The 24,397-nt window shown below is 37.3% G+C and overlaps 1 protein-coding gene across 7 annotated transcripts in view; it reads right to left on the minus strand.

Moving 5' to 3' along the window:
• NBEAL1 (neurobeachin like 1) overlaps window positions 1-24,397 on the minus strand; it is an 89,502-nt gene that overhangs the window by 43,612 nt on the left and 21,493 nt on the right. For 5 of the 7 annotated variants that reach the window (XM_068138400.1, XM_068138402.1, XM_068138401.1 and 2 more), the window contains exons 4-22: window positions 22,846-23,007; window positions 21,439-21,520; window positions 21,121-21,248; window positions 18,941-19,023; window positions 16,989-17,074; window positions 15,174-15,480; window positions 14,179-14,285; window positions 10,719-10,805; window positions 9,235-9,318; window positions 7,526-7,624; window positions 6,852-7,432; window positions 6,453-6,585; window positions 5,683-5,802; window positions 4,547-4,850; window positions 3,776-3,861; window positions 3,273-3,362; window positions 1,315-1,483; window positions 310-443; window positions 12-171 (exon numbers count right to left, since the gene is read on the minus strand). In XM_068138400.1, the coding sequence (XP_067994501.1) occupies window positions 12-171; window positions 310-443; window positions 1,315-1,483; window positions 3,273-3,362; window positions 3,776-3,861; window positions 4,547-4,850; window positions 5,683-5,802; window positions 6,453-6,585; window positions 6,852-7,432; window positions 7,526-7,624; window positions 9,235-9,318; window positions 10,719-10,805; window positions 14,179-14,285; window positions 15,174-15,480; window positions 16,989-17,074; window positions 18,941-19,023; window positions 21,121-21,248; window positions 21,439-21,520; window positions 22,846-23,007 (3,002 nt within the window). The remainder of the gene's footprint in view (window positions 1-11; window positions 172-309; window positions 444-1,314; window positions 1,484-3,272; window positions 3,363-3,775; window positions 3,862-4,546; window positions 4,851-5,682; window positions 5,803-6,452; window positions 6,586-6,851; window positions 7,433-7,525; window positions 7,625-9,234; window positions 9,319-10,718; window positions 10,806-14,178; window positions 14,286-15,173; window positions 15,481-16,988; window positions 17,075-18,940; window positions 19,024-21,120; window positions 21,249-21,438; window positions 21,521-22,845; window positions 23,008-24,397) is intronic. The other 2 variants (XM_068138403.1, XM_068138404.1) reach the window with 1 other exon arrangement.

Genomic DNA, 24,397 nt, shown 5'->3' on the forward strand with positions numbered 1-24,397 from the left:
CAACTACTCACCAATTCTGAAGGGGAAGTCCCCACTGTTCCAGATGCTGAAGTCAAAAAGTAAGTGTTGATACATCTGTTGCAAAAGCTGCATGTTCTTTTCTACTGAGACTTGTTCTATCAACAGCTGTACAGCCATCAGAACATTCACATCCATTAAATTGCTTGGCACCTTTTGGAATAACAAGAGGTGTGAGCACTCAAAATATCAAATAACCTTGTAAACTTATTTTTTTTCCAAATGAAATTGAGATTCTTTTCTGTTCAACAGCAATGTCATTACTAAAGGTTGTTTCTCAAATTTGCTCACCTTTTGTAACAAGGCTCCTAGGGTGGCAACTCCATGGGAATGAATGAGATTTTCTTGATTAACATGGTGTCTCTGAATAAAGTGTTTTATTATCAAGATGAAAGTTGCAACAATGTTCTTCTCCAGGCGTGCCTCTGCAAAACACAGCAAAAACCTCATGGTTTATTGTTGGACCACTGCAGAAGAAGTAAAGAAGAAGCAAAATCAAGTGCTCATGTCTCAATATTTCCAAAACTTCTCAACTCCTTTTCTGTTTATTCCCTAGCTGTAGGCTATCTTTAGATTTTTCCAGTGCAGACCCACAGTCATTTCATGTCTCTCCAGAACAAAGTCACCCCAGTCAGGTGCTTTCTGACTCTGGCTGTGGGTTACAGACAAATTTCTTTTTCAGTTAAAACTTTTCACATTTGTTGTAATTCTTCTCCCTCTATACTTGCAAACTGATGCTTTCTAGCCATGATATACAAAAAATTAAGAAACAGAGAAAGAAAGAATGATTGATTTTTCTTTTTTTTTTACTTTACTCCATCACTTGATATTTGAAACAAAACTGCTGGTTTCCCTTGCAAGATCTGACTTCACAGAGGTTTCTATTAAGATCAAACCTCATTATCAATATCAGTTTTAAAAAAATCTATGCTAAAAGCTATTATCTTTTTGTTGTTTTTTTGTTTGGTTTGGGTTTTTTGTTATTTTAATACTAATTCAAACTCTGTGTGGAAAAAAACATTTTTCTAAGAAAAAAAAAGCTCGGGTAAAATTTAAACAGTACTGTTCTTATGCTGCAAAGACTTAGAGTGACTGACCCAGCACTCAAATTGTAGGAAAGCTCCTCCTATTGATATTAGTAGGTTTTGCCCTACATATAATTTCACAAAATAATCAGAACAAATGTTTAAGAATGGGCATTTTAAAACTGCAGACTGTTACGCTAATGTACTAGTAGATCGGGAGACTTTCAAAATTAAGCTCAAAAATTATTTCAGTTGAGCTGTACTTTACTACCTGAAGCCTTTGTGGATGACAATACCACCCAGTCTCCCTCTACAGGAGTAACTAGTTCTGGAGATAGAGTTTCCCCTTCAGACTTCTCAGGAATCTGTCCACCAAGAAAACTGATCTGCTCCAGCAATGGAAACAGCACATTTACTCCACCAATACAGTTGATCATATCCTAAATCAAAAAGGAGAAAAAACATAATTATAAATTAAATCCCCTGAAGTACGTAACATTTACTCCAAAGAATCTTACATAGTCACAAACTAATCAGAATGATTAATCACAAGCTACTTGGAATCTAGTTCATAAAACACTGTTTAACAACAGCAGTTCCTATGTTTTAGATGCTACAATTACACATATTTTCCTGTCAGCTGCTGTTTTAAAAACACACTTTTACATTTCCTCCCTTCTTTGCTCACATAAACAGGGGAAACTGAAGGAGACAAACCTTAGAAAGGATCTTCTGCTAAACACATTTGAAAAACAGTAAAGCTTTGTTTTTTTCTGATTTCTACGTTACTTGCAGCAGGCAATAAGAAAAAATCATATGTATCTGCTCTTAAATCAGATTTCTGCAAGTTCTTCAACTTCAGGCAATTAAGAAAATCTTACTTTATTTGGGTTTTTTAATTGGATTTCAACTATAAGTCTCTTTTTAAAATTCAAGTCCCCTGAGCCCCCATTTTTCTCACAAGCAGGGATAACTTGATTTCCTCATGCACAGATCTAAATCTGACTTAGATTTTGTTGTTGTTATATTAATGTGTGTTAGCGTTCAGGGAACACATAAGGAGACAGGTTCCAGGTACACAAAGCTGCTGGTGTGCATTTCATGCTTTCCTCCTACTCTCCTTCAACTATCAAGTAGAAGATCATTTGCCATTTTATAGAGAAGACGTCTAATGGACATGTAACTTGCTTAGATGGTATTCCATTTGTGGAGCACCAAGAAAGTTTAAACCACTATCAGTAACCTCCTTGACCATATCAAGTCAAAAAAGGTTGTCAAAATCGTGAGTAGTGTAAAGGCAGACCTCAACAGATAGGGTTGTGAGACTAATAACTGGTTAACCAAAAGGGCATAAGGACCCTATATGTTGGTTAAAGGAAACAAAACAACACAAAACAACCTGTAATATAGGACAGTTTTGCTATAATAGAATATTTGAGCAGGAGACTAGAAACAGGTTGAGCCAGAAAATGTTAAATTTTAATTTTAAGCTCAAATACGAAGATTGCATTACTGCTGTGATTACAACTGCTAGTAAAAGCTAAACAAAGATGATTTGTATAGCCTGTAAGAATCTGATAACCCAACGGATTTAATGGTAAGGAAAAAATACTGGACAACTAGGGTATAAGCAGAAACAGAATGAGATATAACACTTAAGTGAATTGTTGGGGTTTTCTTAATGCTTTTGGATTGTGAGAGTAGCCCTGCCAATCCCAAGGCAAAAGCAATTAAAAATACTCCTTTATTTTCTTTAAAAAATTGGCTAGATTCTTGTGACATTCTAACTCCACCCCTTTTTTTTTCTGCTATTCTGCAATTTAAGAATACTTTTATATGAGCAACACAGCAAAAGCTGTAAGTGTTAACCCTGCTAATGTTAATCTAATTCAGAATCTGACTCCAAGACAACCATGACAGAATCCCCTAGAGAAGGTAAAATGCTTTAAATACGCAACACAGATTGAACAGTAGTCAGCCATCACAAAATACCTTAGTGCATTATCTATGACACTGAGAACACAGAAGGGCTACTGCTCTTAATAAATGTAATGTAAAACTGCTCCAGCTAGAGCATTAATTCATTAATTCTATTTTCAAAAACATGCTGTGTCTGCTAAATGGAATTTGCACCATGATAACAACTTCAGGGCATTCCAAAAGTTAGGTGAACATATACAACCACTGTCATATTTGCATCAGATTCTGCTTCTTCAGTTATTCATTTACCTTGATGTCCCAGTTCACTACTTTGTTCCCAGTTAATCTTCCATGTAAGAGATTTGCAGACAGATCAAGACAAATTGGGTTTCTGCAGGCCTGAACAAATAAAGAGGCTACAGCATTATTTAGGAAACAAGTTACAGACCCTTGAACATACAGGATTTATGAATGATGCATACCATGTTTCAAGAAGTTAGTGCCATTATGCTGATATTTAAATATTTAATTTGCAACACCTGGAAACATCTTATATGTTATTCTAGATTTGACATTCACAACTGTATAAGATAATTCTGCCCTTTTACCAAACAAGAACAAAACCTACCATCTCTACACAAGACTACAGCTCAAGAAAACTCTCGCAACTCCTAATCTTCCCATAGTAACCATAGCAAAAAGCTAGTACCTTCGCCTGGTCTGTGAAACCACAATAGCAAAGCAAAAAGAAAAGATCATCTGGAACATGTTCTGAAATTAAATCAAAGAAAAAAAAATGTACTGTTTCATACCTTTGGTGTATAATGAATTAGCACTTTACTGGGGAGATCTGCTACTTCAGCCTCTTGAGACTTCCATGGAGTTAAACAGTTTGGACCTATTAAAAAATAGAAACATGTAAAATTATGTATTTATAAAGCATACATTAAGAATCCACTGAATATTAATGTTGACCTGCACAAATTTCACACTACTATATCATCTCTGGCATCGAGCCCAAATGTCCAGAAAATGAGTAATCTTCAAAATGGTTTTGTTGAGTGACATAAAACTAATTCCTTTAAATGACAGAAGTGTTTTTATGCTGATTTCTAACAACCTCAAGTCATTATGGAATTTTCTATTTTAAAACCTTGAACCCTAAGACACAGCTTATCAGAACTTTATCTTAAATGACTCCTTAATTATTAATTGATTCTTGTGGGAAAATAAGCAAACATAAATCGCCTTGAAGTAGAAATTCATTAACTGTAAATTCATATGTAGGCAAACACTAGCAAAAATTATGAACTTAAACTGCAAATACTACCTAAAATGTTGATTTTGGTATGACTGTACACATGGTAAATAGACAAGCTTATGCAAACACAACGTTTTAAATCAAACCTCATAAAATACTAATTCTGTCTTAAGCTCATTTGTCCTAAGACACTTAGGACAACTCTGCAATTCTTCTGGACTATACCTTCTTCATTATGTATCTACGTTGAACAAACTTCGGTGGAGTTTTGTCCATAACTCATCCCTTTTGTTCTACCAACATCAGTCCAACCACCACTTACCTGCTAAATATAATGCTTTCACCTGAGGCGGTTGCAGCGCTTCATGAAAGATGATAACTGATCCAAGTTGGCCCTCCAAAGACGTTGGACAACCCCATTCACTGTCCTGAGTCCCTGCTGAGATCATCTTGGTGATGAGCTCTGGTTTTCCAAGTGTACCACCCCAACTTCCTGTAGAAAGAATGCCCCCAAGTGATGTCCGATGGGGCATGATCGGTGAGGAAAAGGGTGGATCTGGGATTTGAGATGGAGGAGGAGTAGTTGTTCTTTGACCAGCTGAACCAATGCAGCAAGAAGTAAAAGACTGCAGAGTCATCCATGGAAGAAAGAAAAAAAAACACACACTGAATATCTAACCTCCTTCCTTCATATTTTGCAAAACAAATTTGAAGACAATCTCTTACAAACTTGACCTAAACAAATTAAACCAAAAGCAACAAGTTCTGGTGTGCCCTGGAAAAGAAGTAACCCAGCAGAGCAGGCTAAAAAGCATATACATTCCACAAAAGTATAGAGTCTTCTTTCTCCAAGAGTAATTTAGTCACCTCAGCTGTTGCATGGCTTCTGACCAGAGCAAAGCCAGGAAGGACTGTATTCCAGATACCCCAATAAATGCTCCTTTTCTGGATTATAATCCAAAATACCACCCCAAAATATATGTTACTGCATGTTTCTCAAATCAATTTTTCCCCTCAAATAGGTGCTCTCATGGGAGGCTTACTTGCCCTACTTTCAACTACCTTGCTGATTAGAGCGCTTATTATACAGATAGGCCAAAATCCAGAGTTTTATCTCACAATGGAAATTATATTTACTCTCATTTTTAAGCGCTATACCAGTTTTACTAGGACTGTATCCAGTTTAAGTGTTTGTTCAATAAATGATGTCAGTATGTTCAGGAGGTTGGGGAGGTGTTTTTGTTTTGCTTTTAACCTGAGATGACTAAACAAGCATTAATTAATGGTTACACTCCAAATTGATACTCTGGACACTGTCCAAAGTTGAACAGAAGCTTATCAGCAACAGGTGAAGCTATCTTAAACTCTTACACCAATTCCAAATTTAAAAAGCCAACTATGTTCTCACTGTTCTATGATAGCTCATCACAACCAGGGTGACTTAGAAGGTGAACTTACTTCATTCAAGGCAGGGAATCGAAGTGGGGCAGAGACCTTCTGCTGTCCATTAACATAGATGTACACAAGGCTCTGACCAAAGGGTCTCTTCCCAGGCATATGAACAATTGTTATGTTGTGCTGGTTAAGCAATAAAAATAATTAAGTCATTATGACAAAGCAGTGAAACGATTGAATAGAAATATTTCACTTCATCTTGACTAATCTGGTGAGGAAACCACTTTAGAAAATACATCCAAAGCATCAACAAGAAGACAAGACCATCTGTCAGATGCTTTCCTTACAAAGTAGTTTGGATGTAAATGCATTTTCGAAGGGAAAGAGGTGCAGCTCTTTCATGACAGTGCACATCATCCCCAAGTATAGGAATAGAAAAGGGCAGGATGGAAACGCAGTAGCACATCTTACTCATTCACACAAAACCACAGCCATTTATGCTTCTGTTAATTTAACATTTAAAAATCTGCACATTAGAAAAATCTCTAAGCACAATGCTGTAATTGGCTGTTACAAATAACAAATGGCTAATAGCATAGGCATACTTTAGCTCAATCAACCACTAACGTATATGGAAATTGTTTGCATTATTTGAGATTAGATCTGTTCTGATACAAAGAATTATTTTGAAGTGACAGAATAGATCATTTGTGAAACAAAACAACACACAGAAGAACCACAAAAACCCAAGCACACACAAACAAACTCCACACTTGGAATTCTGAGCTAAGAGTACTATCCTAAACAAAGTGCTTTTCAGTATGAAATCTTACCCAGAGAGAGTCAAAAAAACAATGGTCAGGCAGCATCACTGTTGCATATTCCCTCTTAGTGCAAACTGCAACCACCAATACCCCAGAGCATGTAATAAATGCTTCAAACCCTGTACCACTTCCTGTAAAAAAGCTGCAGAAAAAGACAACAGAACCTTACAATTTGGAGTTATGGATAATGACACTGTAGACAGTAAAGCATTCTAACTGAGAAACTACATGCTTATTTCTGTAACGCAGCCTGACTCTGGTAACAGGCAAAACTGACCACAAACTAAGCACCAGATACTGCATTCTATGAAACTAAGATGATATGACATGGTGCCCTATGACATGCGGTACATCACAGGGAACATAAGACCTAGATATGTGCTGTTGAAGTAGTTACAGTAACTGTACCTATAGAGTTGCTTCCTCTTGCCACTTTTGGTAGGTGTGCTAGGGTCCACCCGGTCCTGGTCAAGGCAGAGCCAAGCGTTGAAAGAAAAGGCAGAGCCAGGCCACCTATGAATTGATGGGACAGCAATTCCAGCCATGCTATGGTACAAGTTGAAATATTGCAAGGCACTTGCCATGCCCTGCTTCCGGGCCATTGCTAGAATAGCGCGCATCACTGGAACAACATAAGGGTGAGCTTGCTTCAGTTCTTCAGTCCTCAGGAGTCTTACTAGTTGAAGTAGTTCTTCTGAACCCATTGACTGGCTCCCCAAAGAGCCCAAAAGGGCAATCAGGTTCTCTGCACAAGAACAATGGAGTGCGGAGTGGGAATTTAGTGTCTTAATTATACGGATGACCATGTTTGCATTGACACATGTAGCACGACTTTGTCTGTTAATACAGCAGATTCTTCTCAACCAATTTGAGATGAAAATCTGCAGGTCATGTGATTCTAGTTCTGGAAGCCACTGGATAAGCAGCAATAAGGGCTGGACATTACTAATGCCTAGTATCCCAACAGCCATGTGGTCACCTTCAACAGCCTGAAAAACAGCAGAGAACTCAGACATGAAATACAATAAAACAGGGATAGAAGTACTGCAAGCATGTTAGCATTCAAAGCAAACACATCTCACCATGTTCATGAGCTCTTCAAGCAATTCCCGTGAGGGTTGACCCAGCGATTTTAGTACCTCATACATGTGTGCATAACCAATTCTCTCCTTGAAGACCTCCTGAGGATAAAAATCCCAGTCTCACTAACAAATAAAATGGACAAAAATTGCTCATCTACCACAGCAAGTTCTAATTTAACACAACAGAACACAGAAAATAATTAGAATGCAAGAATACTATTTAACAGGCTAGAACCCTCTTTTGGATACTGTTTCTGTTGTGCTATCTCTAGCATGCTGCAGTAAGATCCTTCTTATCTGCAGATAAAGATCAAAGCTATATTTTATTAATTACTTATACAAGAATACAATTGCCTTAGTACAATCAAAATGTTTGTTCTATCACCGAATACTAATAGCTTCATTTTTTAATGCAAACTATATCATGAAATAAAGTGATTACATTGAGAACTAGAAGTATTCCAATATCAGTTTTTAAGCAAAAGGGTTTCCTAAATCAGCTCGATTAAAAACCACCCATCCCAAACACTTCAAAAATTAGAAAAGTGTTCCAAGGAAGTTTTTCCTCAAAACTAATTGACTTTTAAAGAAGGAGAAAGAAAAAAAAAAAAGGGGGAAGGGAGGAATATATAATCAAGCAGGAAAATCCAAACTGAAGCATCCATGTATGGTTTAATCAGTAAGCAGCCAACACATCATACAGAGCGCGTACTCTTCTCTTGACTGTATCCTGCTCTGAAACTAAGACTGTTTTGGGTTTTTTTTAATAAAATAACCTGTCAGCAGAAGTGAGGTGATTGCTTAGGTAAATATAGAAATAAAGAAAGCATGTTGCAGTGGATATACAATTAATAACTAGAAAGGAAGGGCAGGGGAAGGGCAAGACCAACATTTGGACAGCAATACTGCCCTGGGTTAGCTTAAAGCCACAATAAAATTACAGCACAAACTCCTCCCTGAAAATTCCTGCAAATACCCATTAATTCTACCCTACACATTAATTGGACAAGAAACAAAGTACTTTCAACTGCTTGTACTTCCAATATAGGTTCCAACTGCCATGAATACTCTGATCTTCCAGTTTCCATAGAAATATGGCTCAGCATCCAGCCATTAGACACCTACAAAGGGATATGGGATACTATTTCTATCTGGCAGGAATGCATGTCCACAATATGCTCATCTTCATTAGTAAGATTTATCAAGATATTCTGATGAGAAGTCCAACAGAGGGCTAAAAGGATGATTGAGGCACTGGAACACATGCCCTATGAGGAGAGGCTGAGAGACCTGGGGCTTTTTAGTCTGGAGAAGAGAAGACTGAGAGGGGATTTAATAAATGTTTATAAATATCTGAGGGCTGGGGGTCAAGCAGGAGGAGATAGGCTCTTCTCAGTTGCACCCTGTGATAGGACAAGGGGCAATGGATATAAACTGCAGCCCAGGAGGTTCCACCTCAACATGAGCAGGAACTTCTTCACTGTGAAGGTCAGGGAGCACTAGAACAGGCTCCCCAGAGAGGTTGTGGAGTCTCCTTCTCTGCAGACTTTCAAGACCCATCTGGATGCATTCCTATGCGACCTGCACTAGATTCTATGGTCCTGCTCTGGCAGGGGGCTCGGTCTCGACCTCCAGATCCTGTGAGGACACTAACTGGAAACAAGATCAGAAAGCCAGCTGCAAACAGACCTCTGCATATATACTGTTACCTTAGCAGCTGGAGAGTTGTGCATCACTGCTGTGAGGGCTTGAATGGTTGATACTGCCAAGCAGTCTAGGTGTCCCTGAAATACCTGAAAGTAGCAGATACAGCAGTTATGTACAAATATGAAAAGACAGTTCAGCTTCAAAATATACACTGTGCCACCTGCCAGGAGGCAAACCAAGAGTTTGACAACATGCCTTAAAAATCATCATCATAACCTACAAAGAAGTACATAATGGCAGACAACTATTCACATACTTCATACTTCAAGAGGAGAGAAGCATTCATGAAAACACATTGCACTTCAAATATTCTGATGGACAAACAGGTTTTCCTCATGCAGCTAATGGACAACCTCAAGAGGGAGGGAGGAAAACAAATTAGGAGACCTCTCACACTATGTGTGTGCGCTGCTGGACAGTCAGGCACCTCCATCCAAATCCCTACACACTAATGCAACACACACAAGATATAAAAGTCACACCAGCACAGTAAGGTGGCTGCCTCACTTGTAGCCTCATTGCATTGATCAACATTTCTTTCCAATTTAACTCATCTTTTGAGTTTTATTTTGTATAATTCTCTTTATATCAATATTTCTATGGTGGTTTTAAGGATAAAAACATTGGAGCACTACTTCACATCCATTCGTGAACTTAACTAGCAAAACTGAAAAAAAACCATAGTCTGTTTCATCTCTGAAATATTATATGCATATCAGATGTATTTTGAAAAGGAAATGTCAAGAATCAGAAGACTGTGTTAGCCATGAAGAAACATTTACATGCAGTTAGAGTGTTGCACTGAGTTTCTAAAAAAGCCAAAGCTATTATAGTTAGAATCACAGTTTATAGATTACCATACCTTCTATTCAGCATTTCTTTACAATTTTAATCAGAATAAATCATTCTACTATTAAATTAATACAACAACAATTTGCATTTGAAACTTTGCACAATATTTTGGGAAAATTAAAGCAACAGGCTATTCCTACCTCCCTGATTCAGCCTGTCCATTGTTTTGTGAACATCTGATCTTGATGACAAGCAAAGAATCAGAACACCAAATACAATCATTGAGATTCATAAACAAGGCCCCAGAATCCAAAACACCACAGTGCTGAGACAAAGAAATGAAAAAGAGGAAAGGGAGAGGAAGAAGAAAAAAAAAAAAAAAAAAATCACTACCAGGTTGATAGATTTTATTTGGATTCCATTCATGTACTTCACCTTTTCCTTAAAATAAGCATAACTGAGGCTCAATCTATTGCAAATACATGCAGTTTGAAGAATAAAACCAAGGTTGAATTCAATCTGTTATTCAGAAGAAGTTATTTTCCAGGGACAGGAAACAGTGATGTGTGCAGCACATGGTTCATCTTGCTGCAGAAAGCTCAAAAAGGGGGTGGTTAAGGTGAAGCACAGGAATCAGTTTTCCTGTGATTGTGTCTTGAGTTCAATTGAAGCAAAATACAGGTTAGGTAGGTACCTGGTCCTCATTCATTTCTGTCAGTAATTTGTTGGCAAGGTCTTTCTCACTCTTGTCTGCCACTTTATTGTTAGCATTTAAAAACAGCTGTTAGAAACAGAGACAAGAATAATGGATATAATTGCATTAAACAGTTACATGCAGCCAAAATTGTGGAGGCTGCCCTGGATTTGTATTTCACATGTAAAAAAACAAACAAACAAAAAAGTTCTCACACTGGTGAGACAAAATCCTCCTTTGAGACTAGTCTTATGTTAATTCATACAAAATTGAAGACTGTTTTTACTAAATAGTAAGAGCTTCTGTCCCCCCAGAAGTAAATGAAAAATGTGATTGTTGAGACAAGGAAACAGATCTATCTGGAATTTATACTGGTCACTGTCTTATCAACTGTGATTTCATGTAAAATACACGACATGACAGGAAATGCTCACAAATTTGCTTGTAAGAAATAGACAACAGTGGGGTATTAGCAAAGAAATGGATACAGATGTTTCACCATTTTCCACTTACACATTATCTTAGGTGAAAGATGGAGATACCTTGACAGAATATTTTAATCCTCAAATAGCAATGGTAGCAAAATTTCTAGAGTACACAGTCTTTAAGATAGGAACAAGAGTAAAATATCTCTGCCACCATCACAAGAATTAGGCAGGGTGCAAAAAACTTTAAATCAAACATCCACCTATACTACATTTTCAATTAAGAAATTGTTCTACATATATTAGCTAGATTCCTAGTCAGGTTCCTGAACTTGAAAGTTTAAAGCTTATTGTGTTTGCAAAGTTCAGTTATAACCTAATCAGGACTAAAATTTATCATCTTCTCATTTTAGATTATATTGGGATGTTAAAAAAAGACCTGATAAAAAAGTTCCCTGGGTTAATGGCAGGGGGGGGGGGGGGGGGGGGGGGAAGGAACAACACTTCTCTATAGTGGGAAAAATCTAAGCACTTGTCTTTCCCCGCACCCCCCCCCCTTCCCTCTAAGTATTTGATTGTTGAGTGATTTTTTTTTTTCTTCCTTCATACATTTTGTCCCATTGTCTGATAGATAGTCTCTCTGAAATAGAATAACCTGAGAAACAAATTTCCATGAATTAGGGCAAAGACAACACTGAAGATATTACTTTGATTTACATAAGTGTGAAAGCACATAGTTAGCAACACAAGTCATTTTGAAAGGTACATCACAGCCAAGAGTACTGAACACTGCCTCAGAGGGTTGTAACATCAATATTCTTATTTGCACTTGAAAAACAGAAGTAAATAAAGACATAAAAACAAACAAAGGGACACCCAACTTCCCTATCAGTTCTGATAAGACATGAAAAATGGAAAAATAGATTTTTACGACAATGCCTGCATGGTTTGAATTAATTTAAAACTTGTTCACAATATGTTTTGGTTTTTTAATCAGGCATGCTGCTAATGGCCATTTTGCTTTGCTCTGACCTCTGCCTCAAAGAGAGTTTAATTGATGAGGAAAAGATTCAGGACTGACAAAGCAACTTTGTTAAATGAATCAGAAGAGAGTAAGTACCTCCTGATACCTGTAAAGCAGATCCCTCTTTTTGCATGTCACAGGCAAAAAAACAACACTTAGATCATTAAAACTTAACCAAGCAGTTTTGAAAAGCTTGTTTGTAGTTCTCTAAGCCTAGAGCAGAAGCCTTAAAATCAACAAATATAAAAAAAGATTTGAAGTTTAGAAGATGGTTGAACCCCAAGTGCTTTGGGATATCTACAGCAGAAACAGCACTGTGGATTTTCTTTACTACTCCTTCTCATGGAAATGTCCTGCATTTCAAATTTGCTGAAGATCCAAAAGCATCCTGAGTTTCAGATGTCTGTGGACACTCCTGCTCTCCACAGGGCTGCAGAACACACTTTACACAGCCTGATGGTGAACTCAGTACCGTAATTTTCACAGGTAAAGTAAAAAGATCTAGAAATGTGGTCTCCACACCCAGTTAATACAAAGAAATCCTATTTCCAGAACTAAATTTGTCATTTGGCTTTAAAAAGGCACGTCAATACATTCCTACTCTTTCCCCACTTCTCATCTTTGACTCTGGAAGGAAAAAAAAACCAAAATAACCAACAAAACACAATCCACTCCGCTATGTAGCAAACTGACAGCATTGATATCAAATCAATCACAGTAATAAACAAAACCAACTCAAGGAGTGTATCTTTTGACATGCATACAGGAAAAATAAAAATAAAAGGAGGTGCAAAAATAGAGTAGCTCTCCCTGCTGTTTATATGAGAGCAGGAACATAGCTGGTCCCCATAAACAGGTAAACACCTCATTACTTCATTATTTAAGAAGAAACTAAAAACAGTATTTCTCACAGAGCACAAAGTCAGACAAAAATTGGCAGGTTCCCAAACAGAAGAGGAGAATGGGAAGGTCAAACTATGTATTTTCAGAAGACAGAAAAAAACCTAAACACTATTCAAAATGCTTCAAAACACTTGGCATTCTGCTACTGATTGCAACTGCAGTTAAGACATAATTAAAATTATTTTTAATATCTCACTGCACTATGTTCTCATACCAAATCAAAATGGATTTGAATCAAATAATATAGTGCAGCTATCATTATATTATCCAGCATTAGAAGAGTTCAAAATAGCTACACAATGAACATACCACAGAAAAAGAAACAAAATACTCCACAGAGTTACATCACATCTACTTTCTTTTGCAGAGAGAAAAGTGAAATCTACAAAGCACCAGTGGAAGACAGTATCTTGCAAATTATGACAATCTGGGATTGAGATGAAAACACATTCATGTAAACACTGAACATATGTAGAGGAACAACTGAAGAACATTTATAACAGCTTGAACTCATGTTTTACATCAGCTACATAAGACTTAAGCATTCTGAAACACTTTTAAAAGCATATGAGCAAGGTTTTTTTAAATAGAAAAATTTAACTCTGAAATTATAATTCAGACCTCCATCCAGCAGCATTTGCGACTTCCTAACAAAACAGAATAATAAAAAACAACAAAAAACCAAACCAAACAAACAACAAACCCACCAACACACCAAAAAAGCCCCACCAACAGCACACCAACCAACCACCAAACAGGAGCAGGAGTTGATTCCAGTAGGAACCTCAACGCATTTTAGAGACTGCAAGGGGTCTGTGAGGAAAACACCTTTACAACTCAAAACAAGCATTCATTGTTTTAACCACAAGACAGACAATAAACATGTCCACTCAATTAGGAATAAAAAAAAAAAACAATTAGAGCAACTTGGCTCTTTCCTATCTTTCATTGAATTAGCAGCTCATATCAATCCAAAGTTTTATTTCCAGCATACACACACTATAAAATTCCATTTAATTCAGAAGAAAAATACAAAAGGTAGCTATATTTAATCTTCAGTACTACAAGACAGGTTTTGTTAAAAATATCCTTATAACAGAAAATTTACCTTGCAGTTCTGCAACAGTCGAATTAGATGCTCAAAGCAGTTACTGTTAAGGAAAATTGCCTGCAGTACAGGCCTATCTGTGCAGTCTAACATGGCTGTGATGGTATCTATAAAAGTAAAAAAGAACTGGCATCAAAGACAAAACACTTCCCAAATCCTTCAGATGTTTTCTCTGTATGTTACATAATAAATACGGGGGGGAATAAAACAAACCACTTGCTGTAAATCCCTTGCTCAAGAACGCAATGTGCTTTAAGCATGCAGCACTAGGTCTAAAGGTAAACATTTTGATGCTGTAACATATAAACTACTGTATATCTGGAGTAAAATTCAGGGAACAAGTATCTTTGATTGCACTGGAGCTCTGTTTAAAGTTATTGCCATTTGTGAGTACATAAGTAGTGTCTCTTTCAATTAAAGCACACAAACACTTCCTCACCAAGCAATTACTCTGCATTCTACAGCAGCTTTATACTGCAGGATTTTTCATCACCTCAGTATTAACCCTCAGTCTTCCTGGAAGTTTGGGAAAATAAATACTTTCAGTTAGATTTCCCATTCTAAACATTAAAGCAGAAAAAAACTCCAAATTCTGAATTCCAATAACTTAAGGCTAACTGCTTCAGACCGCCATTTTTGGCCAGTGTTTGTAATAATACCATCTGAAAAGTGAACTATCACAGCTACCACAGGGGTGTTTAATTGCAGACCCATTTTATTCTGCAGTTGAGGTGCTGATGAATATCAGCTGTTGCCTAGCAAAAGGTGGTGTGCTTGTTTTTGTTTTTTCAAATGGGACTGGCAGTGCATGAACCTTAACACTTTGGTTCAATGATAGCAATTCTGTATGGTTTCTTCTGGGATTTTTTTGTAATGTCAATGCAGAAATGCTTCAAATTTTTTAATTACTTAGCCAAGTGGTTACAATTCAATTGTTACTTGCTTTACAATTATTAACAAGAGATATTAAAAGAACTGCACAACTGAGTACTCACTCAGCATTTGAATCTGTAATGCTATGAACCTGCTCTCCCACTGCCTGCATCGCCTTGGATTAGGTAAAGCTGAATGGTCTGAATTAAGCAACTTGAAATAGTTCTCCAGAATTGTACTCGTCTCCACTTGCCGCTGGTCAGAACTGCTAGTTAGAAGGAGATGGACAACTTCTGTTAGGCACTTCAGAGTCAGCTCTGCCTTCCTGCTCACTTCCTCAGGGTTCCTGTCATCCCAGTTGTCACAGTCTGCTAAAACACGCATCAAGACTTCCATGGTGGCAGGAGATACTGCTTGAAGAGCATTCCTCTGAAACCCAAGGGTGAAAAATTATTAAAGAAATGATAAATAAATGAATCCAAAACTCTTCAAACCAGTGAGTTTTCTCATTATTATGTCTGTTGATGATCTTTGTTACATAAATATGAAACATTCAACTTGGATTATACTGATGGATACAGATGAAATGCATCCCATCTCATGCAATTAACTAGCCTTTCTTATGCAAAAAGAAAGTTTACAGAGGAAAGGAACTAAAATTTAAATACATGCTATGGAATTCTTTGAAGGTAGCCTTGATAAATTGCCAATTCTAGCTAAACTTTCACTTGAATTTTCATTTTAGATCATGAGATTCATAATACTACACATTTTTTGAATAGCACATAATTAGCAAACATTGGTCTTGGCCCTGACTGCATGTTCCTCGACTCTTTTCTTGAAAGTCTGACTCCATAGGGCCACCATGTATCTGGGGCAGGAGCCCAGCCTCACAGAGACCTTTGAGAAGCCTTGTCAGGGACTCCCTGCCTTCTCTAGTGAGCTATATTCAAACTGAAGCTCTCAATCTTTTTACTTGCCTGAGCTGTGCTGCACCCATGCCCATTGCCTTGCTATACAGAGTCTTTAACCCAAGCATCAGACTTGACTCCTCATCTCGACCTTAGACCTGCCTAATGACTGCACATGGGCCTGGCAACTGCTGGACTCTTGACTGAGCCTAATTACCATCACTAAACCAAATCCCCTACCTGATTTGCTAACCAGACTTTCTGGCTAGATCTCAGGCTTTATCAAACAGCACTAAGTCTGTAGCGATCTCCTGGTTACTACTACCTTCAGACCTGCTCTGATCACCTTGATCAGGCATAGCAAGACTGCACCTCTTGCCAGTGAGGTCAGTTGCCTCTGCCTGTGTGGTCATCATACTCAGTCTCAGCTTGTGTTTTCAGTTGAAATAGTGTCTGTCTTTGCTACTCCATGGCAACATTCTTAAAAGCTTTCTCTGCATTGTCAGAAGTAACATTTGGTTGTGACCAGACTTAGTAGCATGTAACAGATGTCAGCCACCAGAGTGGATGCTGGTTTGCTAATGATGAATGGATTCCTCTCCACATCAAAGATTTTAAACAGATTCCAAACTACAAAGCCCTCATGCCTTCTGCTGAAACAACGTACTTCACACATTGGGATTTAAACTACATGAATTTCATATGTTGATACAAAAAATATATCTTTGCAGCGGGAAATTCCTAATCTAGTTATCCATATTTTTTTATGATAGGAAAATATTACAATAGGTACACATTCATATAAACTTACTGTAGGCAGTAAATTTCTACTGTTATTTAAAAGCAAGACTTAGCTTTTAGGATTTAGAAAGCACTACATAGAACAGCCCCAAACTTCATAAGACAAAATTCACAGCCAAGAATAAATTCTTCTCACTTCTGCATAATGGGGTATTTACAAGCCTTAAACTAAGAACAGGCATGTCAAGTCTTCAGCAAGCTGGAAGGAATTTAGAACATCCTTACCTGACCACCAGCCACAATAGCTCCAAAAAGATGTAGCAGGCAACATTTCAGGCTTTCCTTGAGATGTTCACTTTCTTGAAAGCATTCTGATAGGCATAAATAAAAAAGAGGATTCCTTTCTTTGGTCATAAATTATACAAAGCTTTTTTTCCTCTTAAAAAACAGACCAAAACCCCAACATAATAATAATAAAAAGATTCTCTACTCCCTGTCATCATCATGCAAATTAAAAAAGTTCACTATATAATCTTCATTTTCTATCATATAAATCAGACACAGACATATAAATTCTAGCTTTGTCAAAGTAACACAAGACCACAGTTACCAGGAATTCACTGGATCAGACTTTCAGCTTGCATGAAACTTTTCATGGCAGAACTACAGACATACAACTTTTAATCTGATCCAGAATGTAAAATGAGGCCAGTTTGTTCACACTAGTAAGAAACAGAAGCACATGCAAACACACAAGCAATTAGCAAGTGTGACAAAAGTTAGAGTAATTTTGACACAGAAAGCCTAACACCACATGCAACACAGATAGCTCAGAAAAACAGTACTTGAGCTTGCTCCCTTTTAAACCAAACTTCCCAGGGAAGCCTGTGCAGGTCTGTAACCTTTCTAACAGTAGTCTCTTTAAAGATAACTATCCTGCATCTCTTCTCATGCCCTACCTGATACAAATTAGTTATAAACAACTTAAAGAACTCTTCTTAGCTATAGGTATAACCCAGATTTCAGTGCTCTAGCAGTAACACTAGACAAAATAGCTGCAACAAGCTACAAATGATAATTTTATTTGGAATTAACCATTGTAATATTTCCAATAACTTTATCAGAGAGAACACATGACAGCTTGGGCTTTAAGCAAACAATAGAAACTAAAAAGGTAAGATTTTTAGAGTCATTAAAATAATAATTTAGCCTTTAAGACAATTACCAATTATTGCAAGGAATATTGTTGACTATATACTGGATGTATAAGCCCTTTCTAAAAGAAAATTGGACAGCTGTTTTTTAAATCTAGTCTTCAAAGGAAAGAAAGCTTAGATGACCACACTGTTAAGTCTGCTAGCCCTATCACTCCTCTGACTTATAGACTCTGAGTTTTTTGAGGAACTTCAAATGAATTTGAGAGAACAGTGACAAGTAGACTGTGAATAAATCATTAGACTAGGTAGATGCCAATTTCTTGCTATTTTACATATACAGAGAGGGGATCTTAAGAACAGCAGGAGTGTGACTCAAACCTGAGAAACCAAATTAGAAAATACTAACATTCTAGGAATGGAGCCTTCCTTTTTATTTTTAATTAAGGCTGAGTTAACAGACAGCTGCAAAAAGGGCTGATTTCACCTCTATCCTCACCCCTCCAGCATATTCCTGCTGCTTCAATTCAAGAACACATCTATTCCAAAGTAGCTATCATGATATTTAATGACTTAACCAGAGACAAACCAAGGCAGTTTCCCAAACCTGCACTCCAAGGAACATGTACTAGTTGGGTGGTACACTTTCCTTCTTTCTAGTTGTTAAATCATATTAAGGGACAAAAATACAAGAACACTTTCCTAAGAATATTTTTCCATGCAAGTTATTAAAATTACCACAGGGATGTTAGGTGTAATCACCATCATGTACCCCAATAAATGGCAAAGTCTGCAATTCACAGCACCAGCCCTATCAAACCATGTGAGGCACTGAAAGAACTCTGAAAACACCCAGGCTTTCAAAGACGAGTATGAATGGCAAGATGGTGATGCTCAGAGAAAAAGAAAAAAAAAGAAATAAAAAGAAGAGGGGCAAACAAAGCAAACCACTTCACTCAGACTCTGAAAACAAGGAAGGGGCTTTTACATTGATCAGGCATTCTTAGGGGAAAGGAACTGGGAATGGTGAAGTTCACTCCTCCAAAGATGAAAATTTTTTATCATGCTGTTGGTAATACTTACGGTAAAAGAAAGGGACAAACTCAACAGTGAGGGATGCTGGTTTATACTTCTGTCTGCTCTTTTCAACTGTACTAAGGAAACGTCTGCAATTGCATTAAAAAAAGATATATCAAACACATTAGGGATGATCTCTTTATGACTTATTCATTTATAGCTTCATAATGGAAAACATTGCCAAAAATCAGGGGTTACCTTTTGCCCACAAGATTAGAAAAAAGGTCCAGTAGTATTTTGTCTAAAAAAAATTAAATCACAACTAATCTTGTATGTACTATTCTGTTCCAAGAAATACCTTCGCTTTCCACAATATTGTTTAGTTACATTAAAAAAAAAAAAAAAAAAAAAAAGCAGCTAGCAATTTGTTACTTGGTCCTTGCTTACTGTAACTAAGCCACCAGCCAGGCTGCCAAATTTCTTAAACATGCACCTTGAAATGGGCACAAAATACTTACATGGTCATTATGGAAGGGGGGAGGTGTTTTTAAGAATTCAAATTAAAGGGACAGAATTCTACTGATACACTTATAAACTTATTTCCAAAGATGGAACATGTCTATATTGTGATCTACAATAACTTCTTTTGCTCTAATTCAAGCAAGTCTGTCTATCCCATTCTTTTCAGCATCCTTGTTCCACTAGTTTAGAAACAGGCCAGTTTTTGAATGAAGAAAGCAATGGAAGGACCCTCCTGTGGGTCAATTACAACCAAACACTTCTTAGCATATCCTCAAATATATAATTTTAATTTCTAGACTGCCAGTAAATATATAACAATTTTCAAAAGGTACTTTAAGTCACATCCTGTTTCAGAAAGTATAACATGTTTCTGTGGTGTGATTATATTGATTCACTGCTGAATTCTGCACCTTCATTGGTCATAAATTCACTGATTTTGAGTACTTAGACTCTGCCTAAGATCCTATGGGATGTGCTGGCATTACCTATACTAAATCTGAAAACAACTTAGCTGTCTATGCAGTATTATGGCGTACTGCAGATTTTGAGCCACAGAGGAAGCCCAGCAGCCAAGGTTCCCACTCTGTTTGCAGAGTCTGACATGTGATTTGATGTACAAATGCAAGGCAAAGAGCTAGTAGGCTCTGGAGAATGCATGCCATGAAAATGGACATTTTGCTAGACTAGGTAGCACCATACATGATCTCTCTATGCCTTTAGTTATTTGCCTGCCCAGGTTCAATATTCGATGCATGTCAAAATGCTCCTGATGGAAATATAATTCAGAAGCTACAGAAAAAGCAGCTCTGAATGCTAGCAGCAAGGAGCAACAGCAGAAAACAGGTTAACTATACAAGACTAAGTATATTTAACATTATTAACGTGGGGCTAATAAGGGAGAACATGAAAAAAATCTGACAGAAACTTAGATGAGGTCTCTAAAGAGCTAAATCATAGAATCAACCAGGTCAGAAGAGACCTCCAAGATCATCCAGTCCAACCTATCATGGTGGTTGAGGCCCCGTCCCTGGAAGTGTTTAAGCCCAGGCTGGATGAGGCTCTGGCTCAGCCTGATCTAGTGTGGGGTGTCCCTGCCCATGGCAGGAGGGTTGGAACTAGATGATCCTTGTGGTCCCTTCCAACCCTGACTGATACTATGATACTATGATCCCTATCCAATCAACTAGACCATGGCACTAAGTGCCTCATCCAGTCTTTCCTTGAAGATCTCCAAGGATGGTGACTCCACCACCTCCCAATAGATGAACAGATGAAGTGATTCACTAGCAGTTTCAAAAAAACAGAGCCTGTGCCTAGAATGACAGAAATTAAGCATCTTGGAATGCCCATTTCCTGTCTCTCTCTCTACTGCCACCTTTTGAGAAGCCTCATGATTCAGTTTTCCACTAAATGGAACAGAATTCATGAGTACAATTTTGATATCAATGAAATTCAGTTTCTAGCATGCCTGTTCCATGATGTTAGTTTTGGTGGGAGAAAAAATAAAATAAATCATTAATCCCATTCTAAAGACTGTATCTTTGGGGGTGAGGGAGGGGAACAACACCTAAACTGCACAATCCAACAGCTGTAAAACACAACAGTAGATGAATATACACGTAACTGGGCATGAGGCAGCAAATAGTTCTGTCAGAAAATTTACATATCATTTATCTAAAATTGCCTTTAAAAGTACTTATAATCTTGTCCTTTTCCACACATACCCTGCAATTCGCTGCCTCCAGTTTCGATATGGATCATAGAGACTTTCACAAAAAGCCAATGCATGTCTCACAAATTCTTCTATGGGTGTCTGATCTGCCACTTCTTTTTCTTTTGTTTTGCTTTTTAACTGATGAAAAAAGAAAGCCATGGTCAGAAGATCACTAGAAGTTGAAAAGTAATCTTCATCTCCTCCAGAACATTTCTGAGCCCATAAATTGTTCCCCACACAACTCTATTACTGAAAAAGAGGACCACAAAAGTAGGAGCAGGAAGTATTGGAAGGCAAAAATAAGAAATGTGAATTGTTAACCACATACCTGTTGAATGTATAAAGTAGTCATGGTGATAACATGGTTAATGTATGAACACATCCCAATCTCTTCCACATTAGCCAAATTTCTATGAGGATAACACAAAAACCAGAAATGTACAGTGTACCATTTGAGGCAAGTTCAAACAATGTTTGTTTTAGCATTCTGTATATAAAAGTATAGTAGCATTTCAAAAATACTCTGCAAAAGACTGCATGTACTCAAATGTTTCTGTCACATTAACAGCTCAAAAGTTTTCTTTTAACAGGAAGGAAAAGAAAGGCCTGATTTGCTCTGCTGTAGGCCAGTTCTGTCTGGAATTTGGGGTTTCAGAGATTAAACAGATTCCCAGGAAACTCTAAATAGAAAGTTCAGAAATGGCATCTGATAACAAAGACAGTAACTTCCACTTCTCCCACATTACTAGTGCATAGACTTTCTAAAAGTTTAGAAAACAGATTACCTAGAGGCAGTTATTCAGTTCAAATTCTCCCAAGGAAAACAAACATCTAATACTTTCCTTTAGACTGTAAGTAAGTCAACAGCAACAAAGAAACAGCATGCACACATTACTTCTCAGTCTTGAGGACAAGCCACAAAGATCAAATACTGGAGTGATGATGTAAGGAGAATTTTTCAACAATTAGTAAAACTGGCCACAGTATGTAATTCAGAAACATGTTACCATTTATTACCAGCTTATTTAATGTTCCAGGATACTTTATACATTGCCCTACAACCCCTTGCACTGTTTGAAGGGTAAGGAGAGCTGAAGGACTCAAAAAAACCCCTTCAAATTCTCCTTGGAAAGGGAGATTCCCTGTTATATTTTATCTCCTTTCTCCTTTAATGCAGTTTATAATAGAAGACTGAAGAAGTAGTGAGGAATAGGTCCCTAAAAACAGTTTATTCACCTGCTTCAACAAAGTAAAGCATAAAGGTCAGAAGGAAAGCAGTTGTATTAACAGTGTAGTAAGTCAGTTTCTTAAGTTGTTTACAGAATTATAAGTATGACAAGAATGTGAAACAGTTCTTCCTGTACAATTCCCTCAGGAGTTATTTCATATCTCACACTTGTTAGATTGTGCCTTTTCTTTAAAACATATTTCTTATACCAGGTACACCATGTCCGGAATTCATATATTTTAAATAATTACAAGGAACTTAATGTCTATTCCCCTTCTACTCCATTTCTCATGACAAACATTACTGCTAAGATGATTAGATTGCTTTCCTCCCTGTCTTTTATTCCTTCTTCCTTTAATTTGAAGACTGAGAAATGCTATTTCTTCTGTTCCTACTGTAAAGTGCCAAATCACATTGTATGTATCATTAGAACCTATATTTATAGGCTGCATTAAGGTTTCTTAAACAAAACAATACCCTTACTGATGCAACAGTCAGAACACATACCTGCAAAGGATGATGAAGAATTTCACAAGTAAAAGAGACAGAGCCTGCTGCTGCTCTTCTACTCCATCTGACATTTTCTGGACACACTGTAGCAGCTGAAGCCTGAGGACCTGAAGAATGTTATCAGGAAGCAGTGATATTCCTGGAGGAATGTCATCCACCCTAAGAACAACAACAAAAAAAACAACCACACAGAGAATTGTTAATCATGCAAATGACATTACCAATTTCAAAGGGCTTGAGTAGTGTTCCAATAGACCTCTATAAGAAGAATTGGATAGCTCACAAACATTTTCCGATGAAGCACAAGGAGATAGCGGCAACATGCTATCCTGAGCTTCCTTTTCCCCAGCAATGAACTACACTGGGGGAAAAAAAAAAGTGTTAAAAATTCATTAAGTGGATTCATAAATCCTCTTCCAAGCAATAAACTGGCATTAATGGCCACAGAAAAATTGCATGGTCTTCAGCAAGTAAACAGGTGAACTTGGAAATCCCTAAATAAGGTAAGGGATGACTACACAGAATGAAACATGGAAACTAAACACAAGAGGAAGATTTTCAACTTCTAGCTAAAGATTAAAAGCTAAAGTAGATGCCAATTATTAAATAGTTATTGAGATCTAGTGAACCTTCTACACAAAATAATATAAAATTTAAAAAAAAAAAAAGCTGTTCACAGTAATACTGAAGGAAGGAAGACTTAAAAATCAGGATCAGAATGTGCAGGAAAGGGGGCTCTCCAACACTCTTGGCACACTGATTTTGTGTGAAAAGCTGACCCATACTTATCAGTTTCTGGATATCATTAACCAAGCAAATACAATTTTTTTCCTGCTATCTAATAATTTTTAGGAGACACAAAAAGATTGTTGTATTGGTGTTGAATGTAAGAACCCTACCAAAGCTGGTCTCTGAGATGAAGACTGTTTCTCCACTGCTGCACCTGCTAAAAGGAGTGTGCCTTTGGCAACAGCTGTTTATCCTGACACACTCTCTATGAACTCTACACAGGAAAAGACAGACATAAGCAAGACCATTAGAGGTTACAAAAGCCTGCAAAATGGCCAAAGCCAAGGGGAAAATGACAACAAATGAAAAATTCAGCTAGCTCAAATATTCACTAATGTAACACTTGTAAACATACGCCAGTGTAAGGCAACAAAAAGTGTGGAGAAATACAATGACCGATTCTAAACAGTGCAACAGTGACTGTTTGAGGGAAATGTGGTACAATACGTTATTTAGCTTCTAAAGCTGAAAAGAAATCCTATAAGGACCAAAACCTGAAAATTTGGTAAAAAAAAACCCAGACATATAAAGACAGCAAGCTCTCACATCCTAGAAAACAAGTGTTACCTATAGACACACAGAGAACCAAACACCGTTCGTTCCTTTGCCTCTTCGGAGGTGTGCAATTTGCTTTTCACATCCTGGATTCAGACTCTCGAGGGATTCAAAGATTTAACACAAATTTTACAGGGCCTAAGCTCTAAACCAATAAAACTGAGAGCAACTGCTTTTTTACCAACACAACTCAAGAAAGGCATTT

This window comes from Melanerpes formicivorus, unplaced genomic scaffold (assembly GCF_026170545.1).
Source record: "Melanerpes formicivorus ecotype bairdi unplaced genomic scaffold, bMelFor1.0.p_v2 SCAF_5, whole genome shotgun sequence".
Lineage (NCBI taxonomy): Eukaryota > Metazoa > Chordata > Aves > Piciformes > Picidae > Melanerpes > Melanerpes formicivorus.